This window comes from Vitis riparia, chromosome 16 (assembly GCF_004353265.1).
Source record: "Vitis riparia cultivar Riparia Gloire de Montpellier isolate 1030 chromosome 16, EGFV_Vit.rip_1.0, whole genome shotgun sequence".
NCBI lineage: Eukaryota > Viridiplantae > Streptophyta > Magnoliopsida > Vitales > Vitaceae > Vitis > Vitis riparia.
The window spans coordinates 23,543,451-23,563,657 of NC_048446.1; the positions used below are offsets into that span (position 1 = coordinate 23,543,451).

At 33.4% G+C, this 20,207-nt stretch overlaps 3 protein-coding genes across 12 annotated transcripts; 2 read left to right on the forward strand and 1 right to left on the reverse strand.

The window, feature by feature from the left end:
* Positions 1–1,664: 1,664 nt before the first annotated feature.
* On the reverse strand, positions 1,665–11,811 carry LOC117933624 (RNA-binding protein 1-like). Of its 7 annotated transcripts, none has more exons than XM_034855077.1 (7): positions 11,572–11,809; positions 6,899–7,020; positions 6,573–6,807; positions 6,329–6,390; positions 6,180–6,261; positions 4,631–4,748; positions 4,140–4,508 (listed from the first exon to the last, which is right to left on the reverse strand). In XM_034855077.1, exons 1-6 carry the CDS (start codon positions 11,657–11,659, stop codon positions 4,645–4,647), a joined length of 693 nt encoding a protein of 230 aa, XP_034710968.1. In that variant the 5' UTR covers positions 11,660–11,809; the 3' UTR covers positions 4,140–4,508; positions 4,631–4,644. The 7 variants fall into 7 exon arrangements, with proteins under 7 accessions (XP_034710974.1, XP_034710968.1, XP_034710969.1 ...); XM_034855078.1 differs by having other exon boundaries at positions 6,573–6,804; positions 11,572–11,807; XM_034855083.1 differs by lacking the exons at positions 4,140–4,508; positions 4,631–4,748 and adding an exon at positions 1,665–1,962 and having other exon boundaries at positions 11,572–11,810.
* Positions 11,812–13,867: 2,056 nt separating this feature from the next.
* Positions 13,868–15,590, forward strand: LOC117933131 (protein yippee-like At4g27740). Of its 2 annotated transcripts, XM_034854524.1 has the most exons (3): positions 13,868–14,009; positions 14,122–14,221; positions 15,255–15,590. In XM_034854524.1, exons 2-3 carry the CDS (start codon positions 14,126–14,128, stop codon positions 15,477–15,479), a joined length of 321 nt encoding a protein of 106 aa, XP_034710415.1. In that variant the 5' UTR covers positions 13,868–14,009; positions 14,122–14,125; the 3' UTR covers positions 15,480–15,590. The 2 variants fall into 2 exon arrangements, with proteins under 2 accessions (XP_034710415.1, XP_034710417.1); XM_034854526.1 differs by lacking the exon at positions 13,868–14,009 and having other exon boundaries at positions 14,016–14,221.
* A 1,570-nt stretch (positions 15,591–17,160) lies between these two features.
* Positions 17,161–19,275, forward strand: LOC117933707 (protein yippee-like At4g27745). 3 transcript variants are annotated; one of them, XM_034855203.1, is made up of 3 exons: positions 17,161–17,260; positions 17,886–18,008; positions 18,843–19,275. In XM_034855203.1, exons 2-3 carry the CDS (start codon positions 17,916–17,918, stop codon positions 19,068–19,070), a joined length of 321 nt encoding a protein of 106 aa, XP_034711094.1. In that variant the 5' UTR covers positions 17,161–17,260; positions 17,886–17,915; the 3' UTR covers positions 19,071–19,275. The 3 variants fall into 3 exon arrangements, with proteins under 3 accessions (XP_034711094.1, XP_034711092.1, XP_034711093.1); XM_034855201.1 differs by having other exon boundaries at positions 17,168–17,335; XM_034855202.1 differs by lacking the exon at positions 17,161–17,260 and adding an exon at positions 17,349–17,698.
* The last annotated feature ends 932 nt before the right edge of the window (positions 19,276–20,207 follow it).

The following is a 20,207-nucleotide window of genomic DNA, read 5'->3' on the forward strand; positions in this document are numbered from 1 at the left end:
GATGATAGCCATTCACATTTTCCTGACTTAGATTCCATTTCGAATAACTGCTGTTTTATCAAACATAGAATTGCGTTGTTTATGACTCGGAATGAAGCTTCTAAAATAAATGACAGATCTTTAATTTTACGGAAAATAATTTTTAATTTCTTGAAAAGCAATTCAAACATAAGGTAAAGAAAATATCTTCCTGAAAATTTGTTTGTTATTCAATACTAGTTTGATATTTAGAGTGTGTTTGGTATTAATTTAAAAAAAAAAAATTATTTTTTTTTAATATTTGAATGATAAAATTTTTGTAAGGTTAAAAAAGTTATAAGCATTTCTAAAAATTACTACGGGTTCTTATTATAATAACAATCCATGGATGATTATCAAAACACTTCATATCCATTTGATATAGTATTTTAGGGAACATTTTTTTTTTACCTTTTTAATATTTAAAAATTACTTAAAGTTTACTTCATAGTGATTTTAGGAGACACTTTTAAAATTTCTAACATTTGAAAATTATTCAAATTTCATACTTTAAATATCTTCGGGATAATTTGTTAGTTATTAGTTATATTAGTATAGACATGAAAAGACTTCTCATTCCATTCAATATTGGTTTGACATTTAGAGTGTGTTTGGTATTAATTTAAAAAAAAATGTTTTAAAACTATGATAAAAATTTTGGAAGTGTTAAGAAAGTTAAAAACACTTCTTAGAATTACTACTAAACGGGTTCTTAGTATAATAGCAATCCATGAATAATTGTCAAAACACTTCAGGTTTATTTGACAGTAATTTTATAAAAACATTTTTTTTTACCTTTTTAACATTTAAAAATTACTTGAAGTCTACTTGAAAGTGATTTTAGAAGACCCTTTTAAGATTTCTAACATTTGCAAATTATTCAAATTTCATCCTTATCAATTATTATTATTTTTATTAGATGTTTTATATATGTAAAAAATGAAAATTTAAAAATAATTTATATAAATAATATTAAGATAATAATGTCATGAAAAATAAGAAAAGAAAAATAAAAACGTGTATCAATGGACAATAGGTTCGAGGGGATGACAAACTTTTTAAAAAAAATTTGCCATTTAATTTTAATTACACTTTCAAGTTTAAATTTTTTATTTAGTCATTAACTACATTTATTTAATGCTAATGTGAGGAGATAAAGATGTTGATATGCGTAAGTTTTAAATTAGTATTGAATAGTTGCTCATTAAGGACGATTATTTTATTATTGAGTTGATTAAGTTCTGTTCTAAGTCGTTGATTCTGAATCTATTGTTTGAATAAGGCATCTCTCTTATTATTTTAATAACTTAATCCAGAATTAATTAATTAATTAATGGAGTTTAGATCGAAGATAACTATTGGGTGATGCGCTTTATTAGAGAGACGATCGGATACGAAACGTAATGAAATTTGGCAGTCCTACTTATGTAGACTGGGTGGGTGATAACTGATCACCTTTTTCGGATTTTTTAATATGACCTACAATTTTGCATGTGCGATTCGGGGAAAAATGAGTCATAACGGCGCCGTTGTCCTTGAATCGTCGGCGCATTGACATTCAAGTTTTCAACTTCCAGCATCATTCGTTCCACACGAATCGCTTTTTTATTAAAGAAAATTTTATGATATTGATGAAAGAATACACATCATAAATTAATGATTTAAATTAGCTTATTATTTTATGATATTAATGTACTTGTACACTTTTCTCGTCAATAGGCACTATGTCAAAGTTGCATCTCTTGCCCTTATAACGGTAGCCCTATGCCCACGTTGGTAGCCTCTATGATTCGAGCTTCACGCCAAATTCATTCATTAGGCACCGGAATTTATTGGAACCAGTTTGGTGTCCTTTTCATTTTTATGGTCACTAGGCACTCGCCAAAGTCGCATCTCTTGCCATCATAATCCTCACCCCCAGGTCGGGGGCCATGATGAGTCAAGCTTCACGCCAAATTCATTCATTAGAAATACTCAAATTTAATTAATTAATTAAACACCAGCAAAAATAAAAAAAATAAAAAACACTTCCTAAAAAAAAGTTATGTGATTGAACTCTCTGAATTAACTAAATACATTTAACCTCTGTAATTTCATAATGTATTTCCCTTTTATCTTTCATATTTTCACTCACCTCCCCTCTAATTCAAAATAAAAGGTTTATTTGACAAATTTTCAAATCAATGAAAATTTGAATTCGCTTGGTAGTAAGTTTAACAAATATTTTTAACATTTCTAACCCTTGAATATTTTTATCATTCAAATATTAAAAAACTTAAAAATGCTTTTCAAAATCAATATCAAACACGATCTTTGTTACCTTTCATTAAAACCTCATGAGAACTAAATGAAATTATTCCAAAGAAAAAAAAAAAAAAAACCCTCGCACGGATCTCTAATAAGAGCAATGTGATCTTTGTACAGAGGACCTCATCCTCTGGGAATTATTAAAACTGCTAAGAGATAAAAGAAGTCAATAAAAGAAGGCTAAGAAAGGACAAAAAACTGAAAAGCAATGCCGTCCACCCGTGATCCACTCTGTCCATTAGAGTCGTCTTTGATCATCATTGATTCACATCTAGAAATTTGACTACCAAGCATTGCCCACATTTGCAATGGCCTCCAGTGCCGTAAGGACTTTAACATAGAACAATGCCCAAAAACCCCAATCTATCTCTCCCCTTCTCACCCAATCACAAATTCTCACATGATCAAAAAATCCCATTGCCCTATATTAGTTTATACTTGAATACCATCATTATACGTGGGTCTGATATCATCACTGAGACTGATGTCCTAGTACCATCATTTAACGGTCTAGATTGACCCGTACACTTGAACAGTCCAGATCACAAAGATCGTTTATAGTCCACAGGCCCCAGCTAATTTCGAATTCGCTAAATCAAATCATAATGTTTAAACTAAGGCCAAGTATATACGTTAACAAACGTAGAGACTAACAGAAGTGAGCGTGCCCTCCCAGAGCTCAGTTTTGAGGAATCAATCATAACATGAAGGAATTAGAGGTATTCTGGGAATCAAAAGGGCAATGACGCAAGTAGTCATAATGGGCAGCTCAGATCAAGATAATAGAATAAAGGCTACAAGCCTACAAGCGACTCTTTAAAGGGTGGTAATGGACTGCCCTCGGGTCCTTATCTACTAGAATCAACAATATATTCTGGAAATCCACGGTGCTAGGTTTCCGTTGTCGATATTCAGCTCAACAGAAACAACATTATACCATCAAAAGAATTACAGTTGAAATACACAACCATCATCAACATCACTGTTCTAGCAACACAAAGGGTGAGAATATGAACAATAATAATTGTCAAAGATATTTCCCAAACAATACGGAGCTGATAGCTGTTATTGCTCCCACTCTTTCCCAACAATTGAAGTAACCATTTGAGGACATTAAACCCCGTCAAACCCTAGAGATAGATAAGTAGAAGCAGCCTAACGGATGGGGTCAGTATCAAACCCTAGAGATAGGTAAGAAGAAGTAGCCCAATGGATAGAGTCGGGCATCCGCACACCCTAGTGACAGATAAGCGAAAGCACTTTAACAGAGACTTAGGCAGGCAACAGCTAGAACAACATCAGAATCAAAAAATGATTCGCAAAGCTAAAAATGAAAAAGGACAAGAGAGTCGAGTCGAAAGAGCCAGATTGACCAAAAGCTCCAGAAGCAGCATCAAGCAGAGACAAGAGAATAAATTCTTTGAATGTTTAAGGGATAGATAGAGATCAAAAGAGCCATATTGACCAAAAAGCTCTAGAAGCAGCATCAAGCAGAGACAGTTGATACACAATCTTAGAAACATAGAACTATGGGTCGAAAATAATGGAAAAAGCTCTAGAAGCAGCATCAAGCAGAGACAGAGTTGATACACAATCTTAGAAACATATAACTATGGGTAGAAAATAATGGAAAAACCTAGGCCATGTTCAAGAGTTATCAAAATGTCCAAGAGTTGTGCCCAAGGCATTCAAAGATGCAGAATCTAAGACCGGGATTTGGCATGAGTTGTGAGTTCTCATCGGTAAATAGAATTGATCAAAGCAGTAATGCAGTTGTTTTTTGAGAAATAGAGCATTTAATAAAACAGAGGAAAAAGAAAACAGATTAAACCACCACATTTGATATAAATATGTGCTGCTCTGGAATTTCTATCCCCAATAAACTAACAAAAAGCAAGAGTAATCTTCCATAGGTTCATCGCCGGATAAAGATTAGCAGTATCAAGTTTAAGTCGAATGATATTGAAAGAAATCTTTAAAAATTAAAACCAATTAGACTTCACAATCATCTCTCAGAAAAGCAAACGGCACTTCAAAACTAGCATCGTCCCTCGATTACGAAAAACCCACTCGATTCAACTTGGTTTTAACAATCACCCATTCAGAGATTTGTGTAATTCTCGAGACGGCACAGGCTGTTGTATCATCACTTCTAATGTAAACCTCCCCGATTCGAGTGGGTCCTACAGAGAAGCGTTGTTCCACGATTTAGTGTGATTCATCATTCCATAATGAACGTTCTAAAAAAGCACCTAACCTCCATGAATATTAAAGGGTCGACGTATGGGAGAGAGCATTGAATCACCTGCAAATCGCATATTAACGCTTGCCACGATGCCCGCCACCTGACCTCGCACCAGGATAGCGAGCAAATTGAAGCCTTAAATTGACCGAGTCGCGGTCATGCTCATCAAATTTATAACCTGCAAAATTAATTCTGACTGTTTTACGCTTGCGCAACTCACCGTGTTTTGAACCGAAGATATTAGACGTGCAATTGGCACTACAACTCAAATACACAATTGCAAAATGTACTGGAAAAACGTTCATAATCACTTCTAGAAACACCTATGTTGTGGTTGTTCTGTCACTCATTTCCTGGTTTGGCAAAAAGGCAGTGCCAGTCCTTCGTCCACTCAACCCAATTAAAAATAGAAAGAGAAAGAAATAAGAAGAAAACTAAAAAGAAGAAAAAGGCTGCTGCATTATAAGGTAAGCTCAATCAACGTGCTTTAATCCCAAGCCATGGAGGAAGGTTCTCAGTTCTCTCTCAATTTCTAATTAGTTGCACTCTGCGATGCATCTCTGGAAGTTAGGGGAAATATTTTGACTCACCTACCTGGTATTTTACTTTAGTCATCCTGTGGGTTTCCTCTTGTGAGGAAAATAAGTAAAAGATCGGGCTGAACAAAGAGGTTGTGTGATTAACTCAAAATCCAACCAGACAAGCATTGCCAGTTAGGCAAGTGACATGAGAATCCTCCGTAACCTAGATCCAGATACCCTAGTGGAGCTAAATCCCTGATTAAGCCAGATGGTTCTAAATGGCCCACGCAATCTGGACAAGTTGAAGTAGCCAAATTAAATTAGCCCCTTCTATTTACTTATGTAAATATAAAACCAAAAATTAAAAAGGATAAATCCGCAACTTCAACCCCAAGACTTAAAGTTGCAAAATTTTTTAATGTATACTTTCAAGTATAGAACTACATCGGCAGTTGGGAGTCTTGAAATTCACCTGGAACAGAATGGAGCAAGATGTGAATATAAACTAGATGTAAGTTCATTAATTTCAGTAATTTCTATCGGTAACACACTGTTCGTCTCACGACCTGCTCATGATAAAGGTGGTTTGTCACTTTCCCTTTCCTAAAGAAAAAGAGTCAGATCCTGCGCAAGCCTCCAAAAGTGCAGTTTTCACTTCTATTTGTGAGAGATTTGAGCCACCAAACCAAAGATTTGAAGAATTTGTGATTTCTTCTTCTTCTTCTTCTTCTTCTTCTTGAGAAATGAGAAGCTTAAGGACTTTCAAACTCTCAAGCTACCCAATATAAAATTATACTAATCTCAAGATAGAGCCCAAACTGTTGCTAAGTAAACCCATTTCCTACAAAATCTGATGCTTGATGAGAAACCTCAAAACACCTGCACAGCATAGATCTATTGGTGTGCAATTCTTAGTTTTTGTACTCTAAAATGTGGAAGTAGCCAGTCCCCTTTTTCTTTTCCTTATATATAATCTTGCATTATGAAGAAACAGGAGAGGAGACTCTATCAAGAAAATAGAAAATGTTTCCACTAGTTGCCTGACAAAGGAAAAATCCACTAGAAAGTAATAAGCATGTCAAGCTCACCTTGTAAAGCATCCATTGCAGTGGCTGCATGTGCTGGACTCACAAAGTCAACAAAACAGAGTACCAATGGATCACCTCCAGACTGCAAGAAAAATAACAATGAATTCATTGACGAATTAAAAAATCTGCTTGGATAAAAATGAACTTACATGTCTTGATTCCTTGCTCACAAGTCTCACTTCTTTGTAGCCTACAAAAGGGCGAAAGATATCTACAAATCCAAGTGAAGAAAACAAAATAGAGGAGAAAAAATGAAAGTAATGCTAGGCAAGACGGTAGTGGAGCATAATAAATGCCCAATTCTGCTGCTTCTAATGGCATTTTATTGTAAAATAGAGGAGGAAAAAGGAAAGTCATACTAGGCAAAAAAATAGTGGATCAAAAAAAGGATACGAGATACTTCTCTGCGGGTACAGTTTGCAGGCAAGCCCTCCACAAACAATGTACTGGAAGCATCAGGAGGAAGGGGAAGCTCAGGTCTTCCTCCACTGAATCCTAAGCTCTGGCTTTTTACAGTTGCCCCTTGGTCCACACCTCTAACACCCACAACACGTGGATCATCTACAGGGTGACTAGTTATTCCCCCGCTCAATGGCCGACCAGAATCTCCACCATAGGATGGCATCTGCTACATAGTTGCACTAGTATATTAGTACTCATTATACAGAAAATGGCAAAAAAGGAACCATAATTCAAGAACATTATTAAATAGTAAGTACTGCATTGCGCAGGTAACGATCATAGGATGCTCCAATGGAATCAGAATCCCTAATTGAACGGTGAGCTGCTCTTTCATCCTCACGAGAAAAATAACTGGGCAAATCATGGCCACCGGGAACATCTACAGGATTAAGCATAAAATTACATCAAATTAACCATCAAAGGGAGCAATGTAAAATGCAGATGAATTTCTTCTACAGACAGAAGAAAAGCGCATGAGCAACTGCATGCCGGACCATAAAAAATTAAGCAACAAAGTAGTCCAGTTTTCCTACTTGTTTGACTTCTTTCCAGAAAGAAAGAAAAAAAAAAGGGGGGGGGGGGGGGGGGGGGGGAAGGAGAGAAGTTAGAAGATAAGTAGAAATAAGAACTTAGAAAAATAATAAGTTATACCCACCAAAAACATAATAAGTTATGATCATAACAAACATAACCCAGATCCTATGGGCTTTGGCCATGGAAGGCTCCTCGGTCATAAAAAAATAAAAAATAAAAAATAAAAACAAAAACAAACATAACCCAGATTGGTGCCCACCCTGGAGTGTGAACTAGCATAACAGTTAAAAACTATCACATCACACTTAACCAGGTTGCAGATATTGTTTAGGCCCTGCTAGTGATGTCAAATATACTCAAAATACTGGAAGTGATACATGCTTATAAAACCAGTAAGCAGGGCCTTGATGCCAACTTCATTGGTCCATGTATGCTATTTGTTACCATAAATAAATAAATGATCACAAGGATAACCCTGGTTACACGCACAGACAGCTTAAGTCCAACGATTTCAACATCATTTTATAAAGAAACCCAACATGGTCCCACTGACTTGCCAGAGCTGCTGTGAAGCCATTCAAGTGACCCGAATGGCAAAATTCTCAAGAAACAACGAGGACCAAATAGGAGCAACCCCTTAAAAATCCTATTCACAAGCAGTCAACAAAACAATCTGAAACATCAGAAATTCGCTACCTTCAAAATATTCCTTTATATTATGTTCCATCCAAATGTGCGGAAGAACATCCAACAATATGGAAAGATAGACGCTCCAGATAGAATTGTTAGGTACACCTTCAAACAATGCAATGCTAGGAGGTTATTTAAATCCATTGGTCTAATCAAAGAATACTCCCACCCAAAGTTTTTAAAGGCGAAAGGATAAGGCGACACGTTTTTATATCTATGAGGAGAGGTGTAAGTCTCGAAGCGTTGAGGCCTAAGCCTTTTGAGAGCCTAATTTTTACAATTAAATAATATTTTAAAGGAATTTAAAATATATTTAAAAGTAATTTAAATGCATAAACAAATAAAAATAGAATAAATAAAAAACCTCCTAACAAGTCAATTTATAATCAGAAAATGATAAGACATAATTACTTGAAATGCTATACATACCTACATTTGCTTTACTTATCAAAAAAATACATACCATATCCTATGAGGCCTAAGCCTTTTGAGAGCCTAATTTTGCAATTAAAAAATATTTTAAAGGAATTTAAAATATATTTAAAATGTCTAAACAAATAAAAATAGAATAAATAAAAAACCTCCTAACAAGTCAATTTATAATTAGAAAATGATAAGACATAATAACTTGAAATGTTATACATACCAAATCTTAAAATACAAAAAACTGAATTAAAGTCAAATTAATCAATTTCATTTAATTTGGTAAAAATAAAATTAAAGAATAAAAAACCTAATTAGGAAAAATTAAATTAAGAAAAGAATAAACTATAGTAATATTTTTCTTTCGAATATATATTTCAAAAATAGAAAAGGAATTAGAAAAACAAAATTAAAAAAATAAATAAAAAGTGAAAATGGAGATATGAAGACAACATGTGATGGTGAAAAAATAAGATAAACAAATGAAAAAAAATAAGTATAAATGTGGTTATGTGAGATGAAGGGGAGAAACGAGAGAAGTGAAGTGAGATGGACAGACGATGATGCCAAGACAATGAAGGGAGAACACCAGAGAGAAGTTGTCATCAAAGAAAGAGCTGATCTTCAAAGGAGAGCCGACAGATGTGATGTATGGTGTCCAGTTTCCATGGAGAGTTAGGGTTAGTGTTCTCCGTTTTGGGGTTAGAGATTGGTTTTCCTTCTTTTTAGGTGACCCACATTAGATCCACAAAGGCTTACGCCTCAACCTCTAGGGCGTAAAAGGCGCACAAAAGCATGCTTCATGTTTGCCTTGAATTTGAAAGGCGAACGCTTTTGGGAGTTGTGTTTTTTCCATAACACCTTAGTGCATTTTAGACCCGCCTCGCCTCAAGGTGTGCCTCAAGTAGCGCTCTGAAAACATTGCTCCCGCCTAGTTTAAAGAGTGCCCTTTCCTTACATGTACCATATGAGAAAGCGCCATTTTGGTAACACAATTTCTAATAGTTCAGTATTGCGCCATGACTAGTTTCCACAATGTTCCATCCATTTCACCAGAATGATATATTGTATAAATGCTGTTGGCCAGCAAACATACAATAGAGAATGCAAGGAGGCTAATGTTTGTAATTGAAGCATCTACATAACACAATTTGAATGTAATGCAGTGGAACAGTTGCCTTTCCTGGAGAACAGGCTGTCCAAAATAAAATAAGATTTGAATTTCCTTCGTTTGGAGGCTTGGAGCATTATTAAATTGGTTATAATCACAATGCAGAACATATCATGATTGTCTAGAACCATTTCCTGGATCCAGCTCACCATACAATACAAACAAAGCTTGAAAAAAAAACATTACAGAAAAACAGACATTATATGGCTGCCATTCAGGAGCTAACTGCTCTCGGTGGGGGGAAATCTCCAGGCCCATAAAGAAAAGGAATAACAGTCACCGCCAGCAATTATATAGCTAAGCAAACTACTGATCTGTTCAATACTTCATGCAGCATATTACTTATAAATTAAAAGCGAAAACCTTGTAAAACTGGATACTCAAAGGTTGGGGAAATATTTATGATCAGAAATAATCGACAAAGAGGATTTTAATTTGGTCTTTTTCAGAAGCCAGCCTTAACCCTTTAAGTTGTTCTTTTTGAGCATGTAACATGCATTGGTGGCCTTTCAGTTTGCTTGCACTAAAATTATCTATTCTTAAAAAAAAAATGCTAAATCAGATATCTATATATGCTGCTGATACTTGACTTTTTGGATAACAAGCAATATTCATTATAGAGAAGGATTTGATCTTTCAACAAATAAAAGGCTCAAAACAAGTGAAACATGTGTGGAACAACCTTGCGTGTTATGAAGGAAAATATCAAGTGATACATTGAGGATTAAATACAGCCCTCTTTGGTGATTATAACACCATTTCTAAAATTAGAAATTTGTCACAAAAACTCAAACACGTCTACGTCATGATAAATTACCAAAAATATCCCTCATTTCTTTAACAATTAAAGAACTAGGATGAAAAACATAAAAAAACTCCTAACTACAGACCCTACATTTTACATTTTTGCCAGGAAGCATGGCAATCACAGCACATGACCCCTTCTAGTATAAACAAACTGCCTAACTCTGAGTTTCAATCTAGAAATAAATTACACACAATTTTCGCAACAAATGAACAAAAGATATAAATGTCCTCAGCTTTACCATATTGAATTCCACTTTCAAAATCTGAAAAATCCTTAATTTTTTAAAATTAAAAAAAAAAGAAGAAAAAAAAGAGAAAGATATTGAGTCATCAGAATATTATTACCTCATGAGATATTCCTACCAGTCCAGCCAATGTCACCAAAATGCAACATTTTTTGGACTACCGACAAGGACTTAGTAGTTAGTAGTCAATTGGAAACTGGTTCACCGTTTTGCAACGTGTAAGGATATAAAAGGCAATGGTATAGAATTGAGTTTTTAATGTCCTATTGCGGATGTATGAAAATTTGGAGGTAGATACTCAAAAATTTCGCAGTACTTTTGAAAACTTGAAGCTTTATTCCTTGCTCAATGTGAAATCATGGATGAAATGCCCTGGAAAGAAAGCATTTATAACGATCGACAGAATTGAAATGTGAGGCGCCTAGCAAGAAAATGATGGAACAATAACCCCAATGAAAAGGTTAGTTTTGTAATAGATAATGGTAGTAGACTAGTTCCAGGTTGGAATAAGAAGATTTATGCACGAAGATATGGCTTTTAAGTTCCTTTTGGGTGCCAAGAGAACTGGTGAAAAGAAAAAGGAAAATAAAAAATAAGAATCCAGAAAAAGGAAGGGGAAACAAATTCAGAGGTTTTCTATCAAATAAACAAAAAATCAGAATTTTATTTTCCCTCGTTTTCCTCCGTGGAGCCAAACACATTGAAAACTCTAACCTAGAAACACCTCAAACAACAACAAAGACACATCAGATAGTACAAACAGCCGTGGAAAAAAGGTCAAAATCCTTCGCTTGCATTTTCTTCAGCTTTCACAACAATCAATCAGAAAAATGCCCCCAAAAAATGTAATTAAATAATCATACAATATTAAAAAGGTTAACTCGAAGCCCTAATTTCACTATGGAAAAAAAAAAAAAAGCGAAGCAATTAACACAAAACCCTAATTTCACCATGAAAACAAAAAATGCATGGTAAAACATTAAACAAAAATAACTCGAAACCCTAAATTTACCGTGAAACCAAAAAGAAAAATGGATGCAGGAGATAGAGTGGAGGTTACCGTAATCAGAACGAGGTCGTTTTGCGGAGAGAGAAGGAATCGGCGGCGGCTGCCTGACTTCGCCGTACCTCCAATAAGGATCCGCCATTTGCGAGAGAGGAGAGAGATTGGAGAACCGGAGAGCAGTAGGAATCGGATTCCGGCGGAAAAGGGCGGAGGAGTGGTGGTGGATTCGGAGGTTGCTCAGTCGCTATGGTGAAATTTGGTTTCCGTGCCCTGGCGCATTTTGTTAGACTCTGCGTTGTGGCTCGAAACGCTGCGTTTTGGGGAAAAGATGAAAATAAAATAAAATTGGAGGGATAGCTTCTAGGCTTCAAATTGGGCTTAATTAGAAAAAAAAAATGTGTGGAACATAAATTTTGGGCTTTTCATGAGGCTTAATTTCATAACTAATGGGCTTCTCCCATGCTTTAATTTCATTATTTGGCCCATGGATTATCATAGCATTTTATCGTGATTCCACGAAACACTTTCAACCTAAAAAGTGTTTTTTTATTTATAAATATTTAATAAAATTTAAAAATCATTTTTAAAATTTTTTTATAATATTAAAAAATCATTTATAATATTTTTTTGGATAAACATAGTAAAAACACTTGAAAAGTAATTATATTAAAAACACTTTTTATTAATGTATTAGCTCGTATAAAGAAGGGGCTCAAATTAAACTAAGAGGTTATTTTTAAATTTGGACAAAATTTTAAGAAATGATAAAACAGTATACAAATTATTAATACTTAATTTTTTTTTGAAAAAAAAAATTATTTTTTTTCTTAAATGCTAATTTTTCATATAGTGGATTTTTTAACTTTGGAAAAATACAAATAATAGATAAATGGAAAAAAATTAACTTTTGAAAATTTGATGTTTTCTCAATGCTAATTTCTCATATATAGTGGGATTTTGAATTTTGGAAAAATAAAAAAATACATAAATGGTAAAAATAAAAAATGAAAAAAAATATAAGATTTGACGGTAAATATTAGCTAAGTTGAAATTTGAATAATTTTATTATTATTGCTATTAATTTTATTCATAAAAATGAGTTTGTAAATATACAAATGATATATGATTATGACTGCATTTAAAAAAAATATATATTTTATATTTCTTTTTAAGAAAAACCAAAATTAAAAATTTGACATTTTTGTTCCTTTGTCCCATAATTTTTTGGACTTGAATGGAATATAAATAACCCATTTCAAAAGACATAATCACAATGGAGAGAAGTGAATGGACTCTCCAACTTCAACATATATGAATACAAAATTATTATTTTTTAGAAATTACCATTAAAATCAGATTTCTCAAAAACCTACAAATCCAAATGGATTTTCCGGGGAACCAAACAGACCTAAGGACCACCTGATTCTATGTTTCGACTTATTGATCATAGAATGGATTCCCATATCCAATATATCTTGCAGCACCTGTGGGGAGGGGATGGGTTGGAAGTATGTGCCAAGGGAGAGGTACTAGTAGTATTACTAGAAAGCCCCCCTTTGAGGGTGTCATGTGATATTTATATCTAAAGAACTATGCCTTAAGTTTGTGTGTTGGATACAATAATTTACATGGTGATGAACTTCTAGTAAATACTAATTAATGAATATGGTCTTTTGGTCTTTCTTAGTGGAATCCCTGCCTTTGAATATGAGGCATGTGGAGGGGAAGATGGTGAGAGCCTGCACATGTGATTTGCTGCTTGGGAGTTGGGTATATTTGAAAAAAAAAAAGTGACATTGGGTTTCTTAAGAAATCACAAATTTAAGATTATTTTTTTTCTATGAGATTTTCTTTTAAAAGGAAAATTTTCTAACATTATACATTTTAAATCTAAAATGAACAAATATTAAAAAAAAAATGGCTATTTATTATACATTTTAAAAACATTAGGATGAATCATATTATATACATAAATATGAACTATTTGAATAAAAGTTATTTATTGTATTATAATACAGAAAATTTACTTTTAAATACCATATAATAAAAAAAAATGAGCACCCGACCAAATCACTTGTTTGCATTTTGACCCAAGTCTTTTTTTAATCTTTATTTGACGGTCCGGATTTTGCTATTTATGTATATATCAAGGGCTTAGATGAGAGTTCGATCTTAGAAAGAATCCATGTGGATGGAAGGGGTGGTCTTGTCCCTACTTGTGATAGGATACGCCTAAAGTGCAATCCTTGGCCCCCAAGAAAGGATTTATTCAACTCAATTTTATAATCTCATCATTTTTTCTTTGTACTACTCATTAGACTATTGTCAACACCTAATCCTTATCTTATCAACTATCCTCAATTTTCCATCTCCTTCTATGTATTTTCTCAGCTGCCAGTCAAGAGATTCCTGATCAAATCCTTATAAAACCCTCCAACTTTCACCATTGTTTCTCATCTCTGAGAGCAGAACCCTCAAAACCCATCTCTCATGTATGAGGATCTAGCATCCCCTTTAGTACTTTGCAACTTTTTTTTCATAGATTGGTAGTTTAAGTTCCCAATTTCCTTCCCAAAATTCATTCAATTGGTGGTTATTTTTCAGTTCAATGGGGGAATTTCCTGGTCATCGTCCTACCTTCAGCTGCAGGAATTGCAGAAACCCCGTTGCTTTCTGGCAAGACCTCATTTCTAAAGATTTTTGGGTAATTATTAACTTGTAGATTAGGCTCACTTTCTAGTCTTTCCTTGCTAATCTTTTATGTAGTTTGGTAAACTTGTGCTCCTCAAGAAAGGGAAAATTTTTTCTTGAGGGTGAGGGCAGATTGATCCACTTTCACCCATTTACCTTCTTAGAAGTTAGAATTCAAATTCATATTCTTTATATTTCCTTCAAACTCTTTGGGTGCAATCTTTTAGGTAGAGGTCATTTGAGATTGTTAACCCTAAAAGTGTTTTTAGGTTTTGGTAAGGTTTGATGAGTTGCTAATATGATACTTTGCATCACTGTATTAAAACTTTGATTAACTAGAAGTCTCGGGTTCAATTGAAGTACACCATAGTATCAGATCTCCCACATCCATGTATTGCTTTATCATTGATTTAGCTACATTGATTTTTACATCCTATTTGATCACTTTCATATGATACTCCATATCATATCATATCTCCCACATACATATATTGTTCTCTTTGTGTTTCTCCCTATCTGATATGATATGTTGTTATAAACACCCCTCAGACACAACGTAGAAGTAATAAATATTATCTTATTTGGATCCTAGATCCAAAAGGGTCCTCACGACTGTCTAAGAGGAGTCCATACTTATATAGCATCAAGAACTTTCTCCCTATCCGATGTGGAATGTTACAAACACCCCTCATTGTGTCCCATGAAATTGTGAGGCCAAATAGATGAACACCCTAATAGGGCCAAACAAACCTCACATCAAGGTTAGAGATCGACTCTAATATCATTTGTAACGACCTACTCCCAATCATATAGATTTTGTCCGTTTTGAATCTAAAGAGACTCTCACAACTTTAAAACGTGTGTCCATGCTTATATAGTGCCCGAAATTTTTCCTCTATCCGATGTGGGATGTCACATAAATTATATAAATTTTTATATCCTTTCATATGATACTTTACATCATAGTATCAAAACTTTGATTAACCAGAAGTCTCGAGTTCAAGTCCTCCCCATTTGATTATCTATCTAATTGTTTTCATATAAAGGGAAAATCTGGGCGAGCATTCTTGTTCCACCATGCAATGAACATAGTTGTGGGGGAAAAGGAGGAGAAGCAACTCATCACTGGACTTTTCACCATAGCCAACATCTCTTGCAGCAACTGTGGAGAGTTGATGGGTTGGAAGTATGTGCAGGCTTATGAGCCAAGGGAGAGGTACAAGGAGGGGAAGTTCATAATTGAAAGAGCCAAGATTGTTAAGGAATACTAGTAGTATTTAAAGGCCCCTTTTGAGGGTATCATTGTAATATTTATATCTAAAGAACCATGCCTTAAACTTGTGCTTTAGATGCATATGGTCTTTTGGTCTTTCCTAGCGGAATCCTTGCCTTTGAATATGAGGAAAGTGGAGAGGAAGATGGTGAGAGCTTGCACATGGGCTTTGCTGATTGGGACTTGGGTGTATTTGAAAAAAAATTGACGTTGGGTTTCTTAAGATATTTCCCATTTAAGAAATTTTTTTTCTATGAGATTTTTTCTTAAAATGGAAAAATTTTCTGAAAATGTATTAGATTCATTTTAGATTTAAAAGGAATAAATTTTCATGGGAAGGGTGAAATAGTAAATTCTCACATAATAATTTGACCAGGTTTATAAAACTTTTGATACCTAAAAAGCCCTTTCAAAAAATTTTATTACCCTCAAAGTCCAAAAGCACTTTTCAATTGAAGTCTACCTTCAATTGACACCTATCTATCACGTTTCTTCGGTAAAAACCTTTTACTCATCGTATTGACCTTTTGAGTTTCCACCTATCCATAAAAGTTCCTCCAACAAAAAGGTTAAATAAAATATTGTTAAAATTTATTATTTTAAATTACTATTTTTTATTTATTTTTAACTAAAACACTATCAATATGTTAATATCCCTATGTTTTTAATATATACCAAAATAGCATATTTTTTGTTTAATAAAAATTATAATTTATGATTTTATTATAATATTATTATTTATGTTTTACTAAAAAATATTTTTTAAAATTTATTTATAATTACAAAACTATTTTCATTTTAATAGGACCGAAATGAAATTTAATTTATAATATATAAATTGAATTTTTTATGTTTTTTGCAAAAACAAAAAATTTCCAAACAACTTATATAAACAATTTTTTTTTCTTTTTTATTTTAAAACTATTTTTAAGAATAACTTTCGGAACACCTTTATTTTTATAAAACACTAAAAATTTATTTTTAGTTTTTTAACTTAAAAACAAACCATTTTTTTTATTTTAAAAATTATTTTTAAAAACAACTTCCCTAACATCCTTATTTTTATAAAGCATTAAAAAAATTATTTTTTATTCTCTAACTTAAAAAAGTTTTTTAAAAATAAAATTTTAGAAAATATAACAAAACGAGACCAATATTTCCAGATTAATGTAGCAAATTTCAAGTTCAAGTATCACTTGATTTGAATCACATAAACAAAAGACAAAAGAAATATAAGATTATACATATGAAATTTTTTATTATTTATTTTTCATCTTCATTCATGAACGATGGGTTTAAAAAATATATAAATTATATTGGATAGTGATCGTATCTATTTTTATAAATTTTTAAGAACAGACAAACTCTAATTGACATTTATGAAGTAAATTAATTTCTTGTTCCATGTTTTCAGGCCTTAAATGGAGCCTTATCATGAAATTGGAGTAACATCAATGATTAGAATCTGCAACTACTCCCTGCATGAATATAAAATATCATCTAGGGATATTTTTATTTTTTTATAAGGTATTATTAAAATCACATTTCTCAACCAATCCGCAAGCCCAAATGGATTTTCCAGGCAGCCAAACAGACCTTAAGGTGGTTCCCGGGTCTGTGTTTGGACTTATTGACCCTGGGCCCATTTGATATTTTCATAGATTCCCATATCCAGGAAGGTGAATTATCACAAACCCATAATCAAACAAAGCCAGAAAATTCTCTCTAAAATAGTAAAATCCACAGTGGCAGCCATGAACCCTAGCCCACACTGGTCAGGTCAGCCTTCAGAAAATAAAAAAAAAATCTCATCAAATTGATTAAATTTTACTTCATTTTCCTCCTCAAAGCAAGGTATAAGAGCTTTCTTGAATTTTCTGCTTTCTTTTTTCTCTTTTTCACTTCTCGTCATGATTCAGGGTTTGATTTTACACCTCAGATCCTCATCTAATTCCATTATAATATTGATTTCACAAATGGGTTTTCTTCTATACTTCACTTTACTGTAGATTTGTTCCACCCAAAAAAAAAAAAAAAATCAATTTTTTATTTATTTATTTTTTCTTGTTGTTTATTCTTCATACTAACCCTGTCTCTATCATCTCCATTATTTTTCCCAAACCCTAGTGTCTTTATATGGAACCTTTACTCTTTATCGTATATTCCAGTTTGGTTCAGTCTCGTGTGCTTGATCCTTTGTTGCAGAGTGTATTGTAGGTAAAGCAATCAATGGCTTATTCCCATCTAGGGTTTTGTTACCAGTTCAATTTTTCTGATTGGTGTTTGATTGATATGCATATATGCTGTCTTTCCCTTTTGTTTGTTGATGTCTCCACTTAGGGTTTTCATCAATTCAATCCTGTGTTATATGTGATTGATGTGAACACATGCTGTTATTGAGCAGAAAGGCATTTGGAGCTGAAATTTTTGTTTGATGGCTGAATTGACCGGCCCTCGATTGTATAGCTGTTGCAATTGTCGGAATCATGTGTCCCTTCATGATGATATAGTCTCTAAAGCTTTTCAGGTGGGTGAATTTGTTGTTGTTGAATTCCTTCTTGTTCTCAGTTTCAAAAATTTGCAGTGTTCTCTTAATATGGTAGTCTTCAATGTGATGTGTGGTTTTGCCTATATGATCATTGGCTTCATTCGGGTTTTTCAGTAGTGGAGAAAACCCTAGTAGAAAATCAGGGCACAATGATGCATAGGTTTGTGTATACAATCATTTGGCAAAAACCCAATTAGAAATTGAAGTGGCTATGTAGAGAGATTAGGGTTTAGTTATTGCCCAGACCGATTAGAAATTGAGGTGGCTGTGTAAAGAATGAGAGTAATTCTTATTGAAAATGATGAAAGCTCCATGTACGAAGAGAACCCCACTGGGAAATCAGATCAAAGTAATGTATAGTTTTGTATGTATTGTCATCGGGTAGATTAGGTTTTAGTTTTGGTCCAAACCCAATTAGAGATTGAGGTGGTTTTGTGAAGAAATAGAGTGATTCTTGTCAGAATGTATGAAAATCTTGCAACAGATCAATAACCCATCATTGGGTTAAGGTTTGAAATCTCAGAAAGAATGAATAGGAAGAGCAGGAAATTGCTGAGAATTAGTTTGAAATGGACATTTCTCAATCTATTTTCAGCATTTTTCCTTTCTTTTCCTCATTTTTTTTCTGTATATCCAAACAGAGACCATGGGCATTGAGTTGAAACAATTTGAGTTTAATGGTTTAGGCTTGATTCAGCAACTAAATCTTTTTGTTTCTTTTGTTCTAAATTTCAATTAATATCATGTTTTGCATTTCGTTGATAAAGATATTCATTGCATTATGTCCAACATTTTTCTGAAATTTGTTTTTAGGGAAGACATGGCCGAGCATTTCTGTTCTCCCATGCTATGAACATTGGTGTGGGGCCTAAGGAAGACAGGCAACTCACAACCGGTCTCCACACCGTTGCTGATATCCATTGTGCAGATTGCCGCCAGGTGTTGGGATGGAAGTATGAACGAGCCTACGAGGCATCACAGAAGTACAAGGAAGGAAAGTTCATACTCGAGAAATCAAAGATTGTCAAGGAAAACTGGTAACCTCCATGAATTGATCTTCCACTCTATCCCATTTCTGATGTAAATCTTTCAATGCTTCTTGTGTGACTCTGTTCATCTTGTACATAGAATTTTTACCCAATTAAAATTTGGTAATTGTTCATCAATTCTCGTTCTGTCATATGGAAGATTTATTGAACTATCATCTCCCATATCAATAAAATTGTGGAATTGTCATTTGTTCTAATCGTTTCTGCAATGAATGCATCTTTTCTTTTTTCGGGTAGCTGTTTTTTGTTGTTTATGCTGCGGAGGAAAAGGAAACCATTAGAAGAAACGCCATGCTATTTTACTCAAAAAATGCATTTATGGAAGAAATGTTCTTGAAATTTGACCTTTCTCTGCATATTTTTCGATCCAGGTGTTCTTTGTTATACACCATATGTGGCTTCACAAGTTCAGAATTTGGTTGAACTTGTGAGACAAGGTAACATTTACAACCTGGGAAAGTTTTCTAAAGGGTTTTCCAAAGGAAAAATTCAGTTCATCTTAGTGATTTTTCCTTTCAAGTTCATTGCATTTCATTGTATGGTGATTTTTGCTTTCAAGTTCATTGCATAATATTTACTGCATTAAAGAATAGAGAAAGTCTAGGGTTTGGTTTAACTTGTGAGAAAAGTTAAGACTGCTGCGTTTGGAAACTAGGAAAGTTTTCTAATAGGTTTTCAAAAGGAAAAAATTCAGTTCATTGTATGGTACTTTTTCCTTTCAAGTTCATTGCAGACTATATTGACTGAATTAAAAAATAGAGAAAGTCTAGGGTTTGGTTTAACTTGTGAAAAGGTGACACTAATGTGTTTGGAAACCAGGAAAAGTTTTCTAATAGGTTTTTCAAAGGAAAAATTCAGTTCATTGCATGGTAATTTTTACTTCATTGCATACCATTTACCTCATTAAAGAATAGGGAAAGTATAGGATCTGTTCTTGAAAACAATTTTGACTAACTTAGGACATAAAACAATTTTTTTGAGAATTTATTATGAAAACGTATTGCTTATAAACAAATTCGAGGTATTTTTGGTTATTTTTTGTGAAGTGTTTTAGACTATAATTGAAAATATAAAGAATACTTCATAAATTTTTGCTCTTAATAGCAAATAAGTCGTGAGTTCTGAAAAA

Coding starts and splice junctions, on each gene's coding strand:
- LOC117933707 (XM_034855203.1), top strand. CDS start 17,916: ATGGCTGAATTGACCGGCCCTCGATTGTATAGCTGTTGCAATTGTCGG. Junction 18,009..18,842: donor TAGTCTCTAAAGCTTTTCAG/GTGGGTGAATTT, acceptor ATTTGTTTTTAG/GGAAGACATGGCCGAGCATT.
- LOC117933131 (XM_034854524.1), top strand. CDS start 14,126: ATGGGGGAATTTCCTGGTCATCGTCCTACCTTCAGCTGCAGGAATTGC. Junction 14,222..15,254: donor TCATTTCTAAAGATTTTTGG/GTAATTATTAAC, acceptor TTTCATATAAAG/GGAAAATCTGGGCGAGCATT.
- LOC117933624 (XM_034855077.1), bottom strand. CDS start 11,659: ATGGCGGATCCTTATTGGAGGTACGGCGAAGTCAGGCAGCCGCCGCCG. Junction 7,021..11,571: donor ACGACCTCGTTCTGATTACG/GTAACCTCCACT, acceptor TTAATCCTGTAG/ATGTTCCCGGTGGCCATGAT. Junction 6,808..6,898: donor ATCGTTACCTGCGCAATGCA/GTACTTACTATT, acceptor GCAACTATGTAG/CAGATGCCATCCTATGGTGG.